The sequence below is a fragment of the Aspergillus heteromorphus genome (assembly GCF_003184545.1).
Source record: "Aspergillus heteromorphus CBS 117.55 chromosome Unknown BO70scaffold_31, whole genome shotgun sequence".
Taxonomy (NCBI): Eukaryota; Fungi; Ascomycota; class Eurotiomycetes; order Eurotiales; family Aspergillaceae; genus Aspergillus; species Aspergillus heteromorphus.
In genome coordinates, this window is record NW_020290436.1 from 157,889 (window position 1) to 172,535 (window position 14,647).

The 14,647-nt window shown below is 52.6% G+C and overlaps 3 protein-coding genes across 3 annotated transcripts; 2 read left to right on the forward strand and 1 right to left on the reverse strand.

Annotated features, from left to right (window-relative positions):
- Positions 1-141: 141 nt before the first annotated feature.
- On the reverse strand, positions 142-1,367 carry BO70DRAFT_365509 (1-(5-phosphoribosyl)-5- ((5-phosphoribosylamino)methylideneamino)imidazole-4-carboxamide isomerase HIS6). The gene is made up of 3 exons (XM_025544085.1): positions 1,023-1,367; positions 660-846; positions 142-535 (listed from the first exon to the last, which is right to left on the reverse strand). Exons 1-3 carry the CDS (start codon positions 1,320-1,322, stop codon positions 252-254), a joined length of 771 nt encoding a protein of 256 aa, XP_025395808.1. The 5' UTR covers positions 1,323-1,367; the 3' UTR covers positions 142-251.
- A 164-nt stretch (positions 1,368-1,531) lies between these two features.
- On the forward strand, positions 1,532-2,635 carry BO70DRAFT_416115 (uncharacterized protein). Its single transcript, XM_025547389.1, has 2 exons — positions 1,532-1,900; positions 1,963-2,635. Exons 1-2 carry the CDS (start codon positions 1,553-1,555, stop codon positions 2,515-2,517), a joined length of 903 nt encoding a protein of 300 aa, XP_025395809.1. The 5' UTR covers positions 1,532-1,552; the 3' UTR covers positions 2,518-2,635.
- Positions 2,636-12,115: 9,480 nt separating this feature from the next.
- Positions 12,116-14,562, forward strand: steA (sexual development transcription factor SteA; the record flags this gene model as incomplete). Its single annotated transcript, XM_025539636.1, has 5 exons — positions 12,116-12,239; positions 12,353-12,452; positions 12,512-14,050; positions 14,168-14,251; positions 14,310-14,562. The coding sequence occupies 5 exons, from the start codon at positions 12,116-12,118 to the stop codon at positions 14,560-14,562; spliced, it is 2,100 nt and encodes a 699-aa protein (XP_025395810.1).
- Positions 14,563-14,647: the final 85 nt, after the last annotated feature.

Sequence of the window (14,647 nt, forward strand, 5' to 3'; positions counted from 1 at the left end):
CTTGGTCCGCGTCATTCTTTTCTAGGAGGGGATCTGTCGGAGGGGTTAACTGAGGCCGGCCTTTGCGAGAGGAGACCGACTTCGCGTGTTCTTTCGCTATGGCAGCTCTTTTCAATCACAATTGCTTTTCCCGCGAGCCTTTCTTTGTTGGCCACGGTAGTGGTTCTCTGCGTCGGCGTCTGTGTAGCATGTATATATACATCGGTGTGCATGTCCCCATGGATGGAGCCAATCCCCCGGATCCCACTCATTCAGTGCGATTGATTCCACCCTATACACTCGTCGAACGTCACACCAGATCCCCCAAAGATATCCAGCGCACTCCCGATGGTCAGATCCACCTTCCCTTGGCTGCTGTTGTGAACCTTTTCTAGATCCCGGAGATTCCGAGCACCCCCGGCATATGTGATGGGGATCGTGCACCACTCGGCCAATTTGGCGACCAGCTCTTCATCCACACCCTGCTGCAGACCTTCGACATCGGCAGCATGGATCAGGAACTCGGAGCAATAAGGCTCCAGCAATGCGATTGATTCTGCTTTGGTTAGCTTCCTGCTCGAACGAGGGCATAAAGGGAAGACCGGCGGAAAGGGGGAGAAGAAAAGTAGCAAGAGTCCAGTGGAGGATTGTGGAATGGGACTTAGGGGCGAGGTGCTTACCTTTGTTGATTTCCATCTCGGTAATGGTCTGCCAGCGGTCCATGGCCACAAACCATGTGTTGTCCTTTCTACGGCAGCTCAGATCCAAGACCAGCTTGGACCGATCACCTCCAAGAGCAGAAAGAATCGATTCTAGTCTCTCAAGAGAGAACTTGCCCTCGGGAAAGAGAAAGGATGTGATGATGACCTATGGGGGAGATAGTCAGCATTATGCCAATGATGAAGGTAAAGCGCAAACATCCGTGGAAAGCAATATGCCACAAGACACAGAATCCCGATAGTTCAGGGAGCAGGAGAGGCTATATCAACCCAATGCTGCGCATAGAACAAAATGCGCGTAGGCTAGAACGGAGGGAAGCTCACCTTCTCGGCACCCTGGTCAATCCAGTACTGAGCATTCTGGTCCGTAATGCCTCCGGCAACCTGCAGACCGGCAGGCCATGTACGAAGTGCCTCCTGTGCTGCTTCCTCATTGCCGGGGCCAAGCTTCACGACATGGCCTCCGCGCAAGTCATGCTTCTTGTACAGTTCTGCATAGTGACTAGCGGGGAGCTTGGATACGTAGTTGGTCTTCAGGTCCGAGGCCACATTGCTCAGCGTTCCGCCGACAATCTGCTTGACCTGACCGGAGTGGAGATCGATACAAGGCCGGAATTTGGTCATTGTGCTTTGCTCTTCTTCCAATCGATTGACTGAACTGAGTTGTTGGCTGCTGTTTGGTGGAGGAAATCCCACGAGGGAGGGGCTCGGCCTATCTTATCGCACGTGCTCGACCCTGGACGGCGATTAGGTAAGCGGATGTAACTACGGCACGGTCGTCACTGCTGGCATTAATTTTTCCCTTCCGCTGGCCTCCGGGGATTTCACTTCTTACCGCACGAAAGGCAAGGAAAATGGTCGGGAAACGGAAGAGAGACGCGTCCGTCGTGTCCCGGGCTACAGCATCCGAGGACGAAGGCATCCCGCAGCAGCCACCAGTCGATGCGTCCTATCAGGATGTTTTTCGCAAATTCTTCGAGGCTCAGTTTCAACCCTTGGAGGAGGGGACCGGAGGCCAGGTTGCTGGCGGTGACGAATCTGAAGAGGAGAGCGAGGATGAAGGCCCCGAACAGTCTGGATCCGAGCCCGAATGGGGTGGTGTTTCCGACGAAGACGACGAGGTAAACGAAGTCGAGGTCGTTGAACACCGGGACGCCGAGACCCAGGCCCTGATGGATAAGCAAGCCCGGAAAGCGTTCATGGTACGTCTACGAGATATCTACACCCAAAGTCAGGGCTCCCTACTGACTCCTCGATCTTCAAGACCTCGAAACCGCCATCCTCTGTAGAACAGACGACCGTCAAACGCCTCAAGAAGGACAAAGATGCCGAGGGCGAGGACAATGCCACCGATGCTGACAACCTCAAGAACGATCTCGCCCTGCAACGACTTCTCAAGGAATCCCATCTTCTGGACTCGGCATCCGAACTTGCGCCAACCGGCAAAAACCGCATCAAGGCCCTTGACCTGCGGATGCAAGAACTGGGGGCCAAGGCGTCCCTGTATAAGCAGAACATGCCTTCTTCGCACCGGAGAGGCATCAAGGCCAAGGCGGGCATGAAGGAGGACAAGCGACGACGGGAAGCCAGGGAGAACGGCATCATTCTTGAGAAACCGGCGCCGAAGTCCTCGAGCACAAGCACCAAACGCAGGGAACGCGGTGTTGGAGGTCCCTCCATTGGAAAGTTCGCAGGTGGCGCTCTCAACCTTAGCAAACGAGATGTGGCCGCCATCCAAGGGCCACGCCGGTCGACAGGTGGCAGAGGCAGAGGAGGACGGGGACGCGGACGGGGGGGACGCGGACGTGGAAGTCGCTAGATGGAAGTCGATAGCCATGCCTGACACCACATCTCGTCAGATCCTTCCACGTTCCGTGCTCAAATTCGACCTATCGAGAGCACTGAGCATATTCTAGCCCCAGTAATGACGATAACCCGGGAAGAGGGGACTGTGGGAGACTGGGGGGTGGTTTCCTCGCATGAGGGGCTTTCCTGCCAATCCTTCGCCTTCGCCTTGCCTCCTCCTGCTTGTTGTTTCACCATCTCGCCCCGACGACAGTGCGTGGAGGCGACCGGGTCCCGAGGTGCTGTGATAGGTTGGATGATCGGGTTCTGGATTTGCATCCACGAAGGGAATGACAGAGCGCCGACCGGCCCCCTCTCGTATCGAGTGCGTCGACGCCGTCGAGATGGCGGCGACGTCCATGCTGCAGCATTGATCCCACCCCGAAGCTCCTGATTTGCTCGCCCAAACCTTATTGCTCCGAATGCCTGAGACCAGCTTTTGAAGCACGTCCCAATGGCTCCAAACTATGTGTGAGGCCCAGGGCGCTGTTCCGGATCTGGCGAAACCCCCGAGTCGAACTAAGGTTTGAGAACAAGACCCCCGAATCTGAGACAGCGGGTTGTCGTTAGGACGTTTGAGGTGCTGATCAAGCATGGAAGCGCAGCGGGAGTTTCCCCAGAGGTTGGTCGGTTTAGCCGCCCGATGCTTTCTATAAACAGCTGATACTCCTAGATAGATCTGAGAACGCCTGCTTAGTTCCTTATCGAGCAAAAATAGAACGTCTCCATCTCGTATACGGAGGAGAGCGGACCGAATAACAATGGCCCGAACGTAAACAAGACATTTTAGCACTCGTTAGTATGTTTCCACTGGAGAACGACCAGTAAGACACACGTCAGTAACCACTACTAGACACTAGGTAGATACTGCCTTGCATGCTGTGTCTGTGTCTGGGTCTGGGTACTTACTCCGTGCGCAGACTCATCACTCATTGTTGAGTCGGGGGTGCTCTAGCCTGTGTTCTGATCCGTCACATCACACTCCCTTTTTTTGTTTTTTTTTTTTTTTTTTTTTTCCTTTCCCCTCTGTTCTGATTTTTGCCCGTTGACCCTCGGCGGAGGCCAGCCTAGTAGGGATTAGAAGCCGGGGCTGATATGATTGAGTTTGCGAAATGTGCGGCTACACACACCGATCTGCTGCTAGTGGATGGCCGTCCCACTGTTAAGTGTGAAGCAGTTCCTCGGGCCCTCCTCACCCCATCTATCTATCCAATCCGTAGTCCGTAGTTAAGCGTAAGGGAGTAAGTATACCTCCTAGTAGTAGGTAGTGTAAGCGGCCTACTTAGTCAGGATCGATCTAGTAGTTAGTAGTAGTACTTAGTAGGCTAGCCTGGTAAAGTCGACGGTACCTGCATGAGACCCCGATATTAATAGGTTGGTTGGGTTAGAGCGGGTGGCAGTTCCGTGGTTCAATCCCCTACTAGTCCAGGTACCAGGGCAGGTACCGCCGGGGAGGAAAGAACGGGGAAGAAAACCACGGACGGATTAATAACAGATACCAGATTCGGTGGTGGTTGCTTCTGCTCAGTGTCCTGATTTGTTGGGTCCGTTATACCCTGGAATTGGTTGGTCATTGCTATCTAGGAGGTCCCTACTAGATAGTAGATACTTACACCTTCTTTCTCCCAAAGACCTGCAAGCTCATGCCATGTGCGAACCACACATCCGCGAGGCGGGCGAGGCGGGAGAGGAGAGGGTAAATCTCCTCGTCGTTTCAGAATCTGCACGTAACCATTCCAAGCAGCGTCCTTTTGACACCTTCGCCGCCAGTTAGCTCGCTTCCCACGAGTCAGTCGCAACCGGTAGCCCTCATTCATCATCCTCGCTTCTCGACGCACTTCGCACTTCTCACTTCTCAGTTCTCAGGGGGGGGGGGCTGGATTTCCACCGACTTGACGTGATGATTCCTTCTCCTTCCCTTCCCCCCCTCCCCCACCCCCCATAGCGGAAGTCCACCGAATTCTGAGTGGCCCCGATACTGTTTGGAGCCCACTGCTGACTGTCGGCTGGTCCGGTGCCGTGCCTTGCCTTGCTTGCGGTAGGCTGTATGTAGCATGATGCGGGCTGGACGGAGTCCACAATCACCGCTATCTGCTAATACAGCGTAAGTACTCTGGATACGGAAGTACAGCACTCTCGGCCTATCACTACTAGTACTAGCCCCAGAAGGAAGTTCCCTAGGACCACCGCAACCGCACATAAGTAGAATGCAGGAACGTGGGCAAGAATGCGTAATCCCCGCCGTTAGCGCTAGCCTGTCCCCTCTTGGCGTTCTGTTCCTGGGCTAGCCGGCGTGATAGTTGGGAGAGCCATCGGTGGTCCTTAATATCGAGCAGTCAGCAGTCAGCAGTCAGCAGCAGGTATCTAGGTATCTATCTATGGGGAGGTGTTGAACTACCCAGGCGGTCGATCTATAGCCTGAGCATTCACTGGGCATCCCACGCCAGCGAACCCACACAACCAGTAAACACGGACCAAAACTGGCTCCAATAATGATCCATCCTGTATCTACTACGGCCTACTCCGTACTCAACTCCACGGCCCACGGAGGCCGAATTCCAGCTTTCTCGGCTGGGCTGGCCCTGACTGATCACTGACGGGGTGGAAAATCCGCGCCCGAGGTTTAAACGGCGAGGCGCCGGAACAAGACCGCTGATCGGCCCCATTCTTCCGATATATCCGGCTTTTCTTCCATCGGCTGATTGGGTTCCTTGGAGCTTGGACTTTGGACGACTTGGGAACTCGGCAGTCGGGACGGACTGAGGCCCTCTCCTCTGCCCCCGTCACGATCATTGCCCGACCATTCTTTAGGGCCTGCAGGAAGTTTGTTGGAAGGGTCTCCGGCTTTATATCGCTTTTCGGGATAGCCCAAGCAAGCCCCTTTTTGATTTCTGAAGGTCTCTTATGGAGGACTCCCGTTGAGAACGAGGTCTTGGGGATGCCAACAGATGGGTACTGACTGATGCCATTCAGTCCATCTCTGTACGCAAGCTGCACATACACCGTAAGTAAATACAGAGTACTTAGCTATATATCTACTCCGTACTACATACTAGTAGTAGTACTGCATGCTTAGTAGTCTGCATCCCACTAGCTATCTAATGGCATGACAGTAAAACCAGATGCGCCCCCAACCTCCTCCCCCGCACGTTCTCAAGTTGGGAGGTTTCAGCATCTACTCCGTACACTACGCCCACTTAGCTTCATCGCTGGGTGTGATAGACGAGCTATAGATATCCAGATCAGAGGGTGCCTTGTATCTAGATTGTGGGAAGGGGATTTACGGACCTAGCGTTTGGCCCGGACGATGTTTGATCGCCCTGGGCTCCCTGGGCCTACCTACTACCTGGGCCGACTTCCGGAGTCAACTCGTCGAAGTCGGTGGAATTTTCCAGGTGAGAATAATGTCAGTGATGCCGGAAGTTTGGAACTGTGCTGGACTTTTCTAGATGGTTTCAGGACGGCCGATCAAACCAAGGCCCGTTGCACAAAGCGGGACAAGCATGCCCTTGACTCATTTCATCCACAGGATCTATCTATCTAGGTAGGTAGGTATCTATGGTGATGACTACTATGCTAGGCAGGTACTAACTAATCGACTAGTACTCCGTTGAACCGAGCGACAACGGAGAGGACTGGGGCGTCTGGTGTAGAGACTAGATTCTAGATACTACTAGATACTGAATATTAATACAATCCATCTTCACGGTGTGGACAATGAACGACTCAGAGTGATAGCACTATAACAAAGGCCGTTACTATTACTATATTATTATACTCCGTATGTATTCCGTATTCTATTCATCTGAGATTCCCATGAGCCACCGTCGGCAGAAGCGACGGGTAATTTAATCGAGAACGCCATAGAATCCAGACTCAGTTGCCCGATGCGGGTTGGCAGTGCCGGTTTTAGGGTCTGGAAGGATTCTACCGCCAGGGGAGCTGGCTAGATAGATAGATAGCACTATCCCGTACTCCATAGAAGATGGCACTATTGGGATGCTAACGCCTAAGGGTGTCCTGCTTCCAGTGCTCTCCCCACCGTTTTTTCCCCCGTCCATCAAGCCATCCACGAGAGGTCAAGCCCCATTCCGCCCTCGTCCCTTCTTCTCGACTTCGTAGAACGCTAGAAGTCCCGACGAGTGAGTACGTACGTACGTAGTCGGCTCCATAGGGGCGTCGACTAGAAGGCCTTGGATGCCGATAGTGCATCGTACTCCGTTGATGGTAGTACTAGAGAGCCACGATCACGATCTGGTCCAGTGTCCCTCCTCCCTCCCGACTGACTTGTTGCTTGTCGGCGACCCTCGGACTATCGGCCGTCTCCCAATGCAGCAACCAGCCCCCGGCATTTTGGCTGGGTCATCGGAGAATTTCTCACGGTGGCCACTTAAGTTGCCTTTAGCAAGGGGTCTCTTCCCACTGTCCCTGATCGATGACAGTGCTTAGAGCCACATCAGAGGCTTGGAGTTGGATGGAGCCTTAGACATCACATCACGCCCGGCTATTTTTGTCGTTTCTTTGTGGTCCCTGGATATCTAGGCTCTCCTGAAAGGGCTTCTCCCTCCTCCCCCTCCCCCCCATCGCGATGCCCCTTTTCCGGCATACGCCATACACAGTCTCTGGTCAGTAGATAGCCTCCAGTGCCCTGTGCTCTGGCCTCTCTGCAGTCCAGCCCTGTGCAGGGAGTCATTCAGCTTCGGCCGAAAATGTGGAGCAGATCACTGACTTACATAATGATCTTATTGATCGGGCCAATGGGCGGGGAGCCGTTCAAGCAACACGCCGTGTATACTACTTACACCGTAATCCGTACGGTGTATCTGTCTGCCCGTACGGTCAGGGCGAAAAGGGGAGGGATAGGACGGGATTCACTGGAAGTAGTTGGAGGTTGGATCCCAGCCAGGTATCTAGGTAGGTGTTGTTGGTCCGTAAGGCTTCCGTGGTGATTAAGCTTCGCCGTTTTCCATTCTCAGCCTTTGGGTTGCGCAGATCACCCCCTGAAGCTCAACGTCTCGACCGTATGATATTGATGGTGCCTGACTATGTCTTACTATGTCCACCCCGGGGGATAGGACGTTATGCATCACCGCCGTTCCATTATTTGTCATTCGCGTTAACTAGTTATTATCTAGTAGATAGATAGTAGTGTAGGAAGGAGTTGGCAGCCGATGGATCATTCGGCTTACCGCGTTCGTTCCTACCGGTCGGCATTGATTGATTCACACTGGTATGCGGTCATGGCGATCATTATTATAACTATCATTGCTGACATACCAGTGAGATTTGGACAGTTACATACTTACACAGTTAGTTAGACATCAGCCGCCACTACTCCGTACTGGACTGTACTTTGTACTTTGTACCACGTCCTAGCTACTGTACGGAGTTACTATTACACCATACCAGATCAGAGATTGTGGCCATCTGGGCACTCCAGAAGTACGATCGCAATCTCGATATACAATTATAATCGTGGACACGGACCAAACCTTGAAGGTCTCAAAATTGAGCGTGGGTTTCCCGCCCCCATACTCACGGCAATTTAATTTAAATCTCTGCCTGTATGTTGTTCAGAAGCAGAATGGAATCTTGGTGGTCGATCGCGATCATTTGTACCCGATATTAACTCTTGATTGTAGACAGCGGCGGTCGGCCAATGGCAACGGGCCTCGCGATGGCGGCCATCAACCCTGGCTATCCCCTCACTACTAGGTAAATAATATCTTCGAGGTGATCCATCACCCAGGCAATCTATCCACGTCCGAAGACACGGACGAGAAGAAAGTCCCGCCAATAGCCGCCAGGCTTACTTAGGTAGGTAGGTAGGAAGGGGGGAGGCTAGGCTTTTAGTTGGTCATCTGCCTGTCTTGTTGGTGGTGGCAGCGCGACAATCTCGATCTAGGGCCATGGAGTCATCTACATACACTTGCTGCCGGCGCTTGACGCTGGAGGGCACACCAACCTGCAGTAGCAATACTCACCAAGTGTCCGAACTAGGTACAATAGGTACTCTGTACTCTGTACTAGTTAGTGGCTGGTATATACTCCGGACATCGCGCCACAGTCCAGCGATCACGTAAGATGTGTCGGTCTATTTTTGGTGCCTTCCACCCTCAAGCAGTTGCTGAAGAGTTCCTTGTTCGGAAACCCGCATACAACCCTGCATAGAAATCACCTGTCAGACAGGTGGTGGTCGGTACAGGTCCATGGCCATGGTCATGGTCATACAGATTGCACATATGTACCTACTAAGACAATTGCACTGCCTTGACATCCGATGAGGATCGCCGCAACCATCCAGCCAGATAATGAGAGTATGATATTGAGAAGGAGATATATGAGATATCTACAGAGTACTCCGTAGCTACTCCCTACATACAGCGCAGGGAGGAGGTCGGTTATCTTGGCACCGAGGGAGGAGGGGGAGGCAGAACAACACCATCAATGATCAATCGATCAATCAGTCAATCAATCAATCATCATCATCATCATCATCATCATCATCATCATCATCACTGGAGAGGGTGGATTGCACAGTTGGGGCCACTGGGGGAGTGGGCCGGCAGGGAGAAAACGCCACCCCCATTGGCGGAGGGGGTAAGCGCTCACTGGGCCTTTGAAACAAGGGGCGAATGCTTCACGATTGTTTCCCGCGCCAATTTGATCGGGGGTGCAGGCTTGGCATAGGTTGGGTCCACTCCAGCGCTGCTGCACATTTGTCCATTGCAACCTCGACCAGCGGCAGCACGGCAGCACGGCTCGCACAGGGCAAAAGAGAGGGTTGGAAATATCCTGGGCGGTTAAGCAACCACCATCTCCTTGCTCCTATTTGACAGAGCCTGAAGACTTGTAGCCGCCGGGACATGTATATGCACCTACCATCTATCCTACCTGCAGTCAGGTCCGGCCCATGGTGGGCGTGGGAAATGGATGCTGGACTGTAACCGCCCGAAGAGGCCCAAAACCTGGCAAATGGCCCCCAAATGAATGGCGCCAACAAAGAATCGCTTTTCGAACAGTACAGCAGGTGGTGTGTACTAGGCATGTAGGTGCATAGCCCCGTGCACGCCTAGGTAGGCACACCACTGGATAGTAGTGATACCACGACAACTGTATAGCATAGATGGATATTTAGGTACTCCGTACATAGATAGTAGATTCTACACCCATGAGCAAAAGGAACTACGGCAAAAAGGAGCTTCTCCCGAACCTCTCCTTTTTGGACCCTCTGATGCGTATATCGGATGCCGACAAACAGAGCCTACTTGGGAGCACTATTGAGGTCCCTCCACGGAGATTTCAGGTGATGTCTTATTCTGGTTGCATATCCGATATCCCAAGAGCCGGATACCTCTCTGTATTATTGTAGCGGTTTAGCCGGCCAAGGCATAACTAACTGTCTTCTAACTTACTAAATAACCCCAAGAGTCTAAAGTACAGTAGGCCGGGCTAGATATCCCCACTTCGCATATTGCGTTGGCCAATTCTACCGGTAAGGTTAGCCATACGTCCCCCACACCTGGGAAGCCAGTGATTAACCCGGCAGAGTGATGTAAAAGAACATCTTCAAGAAGAAGCGTTCGTCGGAAACAAGGCGCTATCGAATCGAAGCCGGTCGTCATGCTGAGAGGAGAGAGAACGCCCGCCGAGGTCGTGCCGGGGCGAAAGAAGAGGTCACGGCCGACCCTCGGCATAAGCTGAAGCTATTGACTTGCTCATAAGGGGATTGCAGGTGTGTGTGTCTATCTATCTCTTGAGCAGTCTCTTTTCTCGGATTCTCCGTGACTATTGATAAGTTTAGCAACTATCGCGGGCTAACCCAAGTGGGTGGGGGGCCCGGCAAGAAGAACGGATGAATTGGCTTGACCCAGCCAGTGGGTAGACGGTGAGGATGATGGAATGGAATCTTTGGAACTCGACGGAAGCCCCACTCTGGCCTTCTCAGTCTCCCGGCTCTTTCTCCTTCTGGTGAGTAAGTACCATGGTCAGTACTCCGTACGAGGTATCACTAGTAGATAACTACTCCGTAAACCACTGCTGAGTTCACATGTATCCAGTAGTAAATAGGTGGTAGGTGGTAGTCCAACCTATCTAAGAGAACCTACTCAGATAAGCTCCTGGAGGGAGCCATAGTCGCAGGAACGCTTGATTAACTACCTACTTACCTATCGACTAGGTAGCTGATACATGACCCCATACTCCATAGGTACCTAGATAGTACTACCTTAGTACCCAGTACCCAGTAAGAATGACCGTTCAGATACCTGGGTATTTTACCTGGCTTACCGCCGGGCCCAAGGGAAAAAAGGCCGGAAGAGGCCCTGCGACCCCACTCCTTTCCGTGCTGTCCTGAGGACTCCGTACGGGAACAGACCTTTACCGTACTCGCTGGAGTCCTTCCCTGAATTATTATTGCATCCAGTCGGTCCCTGGCGCCAGTCTCCGCTTTTTTCGTCCCAGTCAAAAGCCCTACTTTTTCGCCGTGCGCGTTTCCCGGAGCCCAACCAACTTGGGAAAACCTAAAGGCCAAAGGGAGGGAGGGGAAGGAGAATTGAGGAAGGCTTCCACTGGGCGACTCGATCCGCGGGTCTCGGTCGGCGGCACTCCCTGAATTCCTCCCTCCCTCGCAGTCTCCCCCCGTAAGTAAGAAGTGCCTACACTGGCTGGTCGTTTAAAATTATTTGTTTTTTTCTTTTCCTTATTTCAATTTTTTTTTTTTTTTTTTTTTTTTTTTTTTTTTTGTTTTTTTAAAAAAAATTATTATTTCCTGATTTTATTATCATCATCATCATCATCGCCCATCTCCATTATTGTTCTCTTTCCTGATTTTATTATTTATTATTATATTAGTTACCGATTGGCATTACCATTACCCTTTACTGACTTGCCCTCCATACCTACTACTACTTGACCTGTACCTCATCACCGCTGTAAAAAAGCATTCCTTCTTCCTTTCCTCTTCCTCTTTCCCCTCCTCTCCCTCCTCTCCCATCGCGACCGGCCTCTTGTTTTTTTCCCCTTCTTCCTCAACCTCCTTTCGTTTCATTTCCCATTTCGCCGTGCGAGTTATCCCCAGAGTCTTGTAATCGGGCTGGCCCAGTTCATCTCTCTGTTGCTCTCTTTCTTCCTGCCTTTCCTTTACCCCGTTGTTGACGAGGGTCGGCTCCGCCTATCTATTTAGGTACTACTATTACTTACCACCACCACCACCACCACTTTGTACCAAGAGGCTGGCACCTCTTTTCCGTGTTTGGACAGCCTGCCGTGTTTCATCTTGGGTCGCTCAGTATCTGCTCAAGCACTTCTATCGCCATCTCGGGTTCTTGTTTGATTCATCCCCCCGAAGCCGTGGTGTGTCCGCTTTATTTAACGCCTTGCCGTGACGGTGCGTTCTACTCCTTGTTCGGCCCAACCGGTGTCGCACCGCTGCCAACCAGACTCTTTTGAATGCCACTCCAGTGCCTCTTTCTTTGTTTGCAGCGATGCTTGCAAACACGCATCCATTCCACCATTTGGCTGATCATGTCCTCTGCAGGTCACTGTATCACATCCCCCCCACTACAGCCGCCATGTATCCTCAACATGGTGCCCCTATGGCACCTCCTCAAAAGCCAGAGACGTTTATGCTTTCGACAGAAGCCCAGCAGAGCCTCCCGCATGATGCGCAGGTTGCACTACAACAAGTTGACAACTGTGAGTCGACTGTCATCCCATGCCAGCTTCGCTCTTCTTGCTGTCGCCTCCATCCCCGGTTTCTTAGCCTTCATTAGATTCCTTTTTTGACTGATGATCTGTTTCTGGTGTAGTGAAGTACTTCCTCCTCTCCGCCCCGGTGGACTGGCATGCGGATCAACTCATTCGGCGCTTCCTCCTCCCTACTGGCGATTATATCTCTTGTGTCCTTTGGTTAGTCGTGGCTACAGTATCACACCCTGGCGGAGGGCGCATCGACTGATTTGTGGCAGGAACAACCTCTTTCACATCTCGGGCACCGATATCGTGCGATGCCTCGCATTCAGATTCCAAGCCTTCGGGCGCCCCGTGAAAAACTCGAAGAAATTCGAGGAGGGTATCTTCTCGGACTTGCGGAACCTCAAGGCCGGAACTGATGCCACTCTAGAAGAACCCAAGAGCCCTTTTCTCGATTTCCTCTACAAGAATAATTGCATTCGAACCCAGAAAAAGCAGAAGGTCTTCTACTGGTATAGCGTACCGCACGACCGGCTGTTTCTTGATGCGCTGGAACGTGATCTGAAGCGGGAGAAAATGGGGCAGGAGGCGACCACTGTTGCGGTCAGCGAACCTGCTCTGTCTTTCGAGTTCGATTCATCTCAATCGCTGTATGAACAACTCACAAAGGCTCAACAAGCAAATTCATCTTCGTTTGCTGCACACGCAAGTACGACATATGGCCAACCCGCTTCCCCAGTGGTTCGGACCGTTGACGCTATGCCTCCTCCCCAGATGGCTCCCCAGATGGCTCCCCCGGCGCTACCCCTACTTCAAGACGAGTCGGGCAATCCGGCGATGTACAACCCGATTCCTATGCCAACCACCCTGGCCCAGAGCGTTATTAAGCGCGAAGCAGAATACGGGCATTACCAGTACGACCGCAACGGGATGCCTATTGCTCGCATTCACCAGCGCCATGCCTCCATGCCCACCTTCGTCGAGTACTCGCCGGCTCCATCGTTCGTTTCCTCCCAATATGAGGACTACAGCAATCGTGGTCTGTCCTTCGAACCTGTCACACCTCCTCAGCACAGCTCTCATCTTGGAGCCGAGCCGGCATACATCGCGAATGAAGACACTGGTCTTTACACTGCCATCCCTGATATAACCTCCGGAACAACGTTCAATCCAATGATGCAGCTTCCTCCATCGAACCTCACCAGCGCTCATTACCCACCCCCTACGAGGACCTTTCCGTCAAACGTCTACTCGGTGATAGAGGGCTCCCCTACGTATAAGCAACGTAGACGCCGGTCTTCCATTCCTCCGAGTGTCACTAGCGTCGCTGCTCCTACGCACACCCAGGCGACGAGCGCACCCAACCAACCTGTGGCATACGCAGCTCATCGACCAAGCGATCTTCGTCGTTCCGTTTCAAGCTCTGTCGCCCCGGTGCCGGAAGTGGACGAATCTCACCACTTGGGTCACCGGCCTGCCAATGGATACCGTGCTGCGGTTCTTCCCCAAAAGAACCTGCTGCATGAGATGTCTCGCAACAGTACCCCACTTTCAAGTCTGGAAGAAAATGCCGAGCAGAATCCTTTGGCCCTTGCAAACCCACCGGATGAACTAGCGCCTCTCCCCAGTGGTGAGGTATTGGACGCATCTGTTCAGAACAGTGCATCAAACAAGGCAGAGCGCTACGCACCTGGTCCCGTCCGTCGTGCTCGAAGTGCTACCATGATGGAGCTTGGCCCATATCCTCAGAAATCACACTCCTGCCCGATTCCATCGTGTGGACGACTATTCAAGAGATTAGAGCACCTCAAACGGTAAGCTGCAGCCATCTATATATAGCGGCTTCTTAATTTCTTCTACCTGTCTAGGAGAATTCGCAGAAGCCTCTGTCCTCTCATTCCTGTGGCCGCCGACTAACATACATCCTCTAGGCACGTGAGAACTCACACCCAAGAGCGGCCCTATCCCTGTCCGTACTGCAACAAGGCCTTTTCTCGGTCAGACAACTTGGCACAGTAAGTTCAAGAGCTGACACCCACTCGACATGCCGATGATATTAATTGTACGTAACAGACATCGGCGAATCCACGAGGCCCAGCAGGATGGGCAACAGCCCATTGCTTCACACGACGAAGACTTCGACAACGAGGATAACGGATTTGGTTCGGCGGACGAGGGATCATCACCCTCCGAATCGGTCCACGGCACCATGGTCAATGTGCCTGGGATGACTTCGATGCCCCCCGCGATGACCTTGCCGTCTGCCATGCCTGCAATGGTTGCCCCCCACATGATCGCGCCTCAGCTCCTACAACAGCATCTATGAGCGGCTTTCCGAATGCACTCCTGAATAATCGATTTCTCGAGATTCTAGAGCACCTTCACCCGACCGACTCGCTCTTCAGTAATCA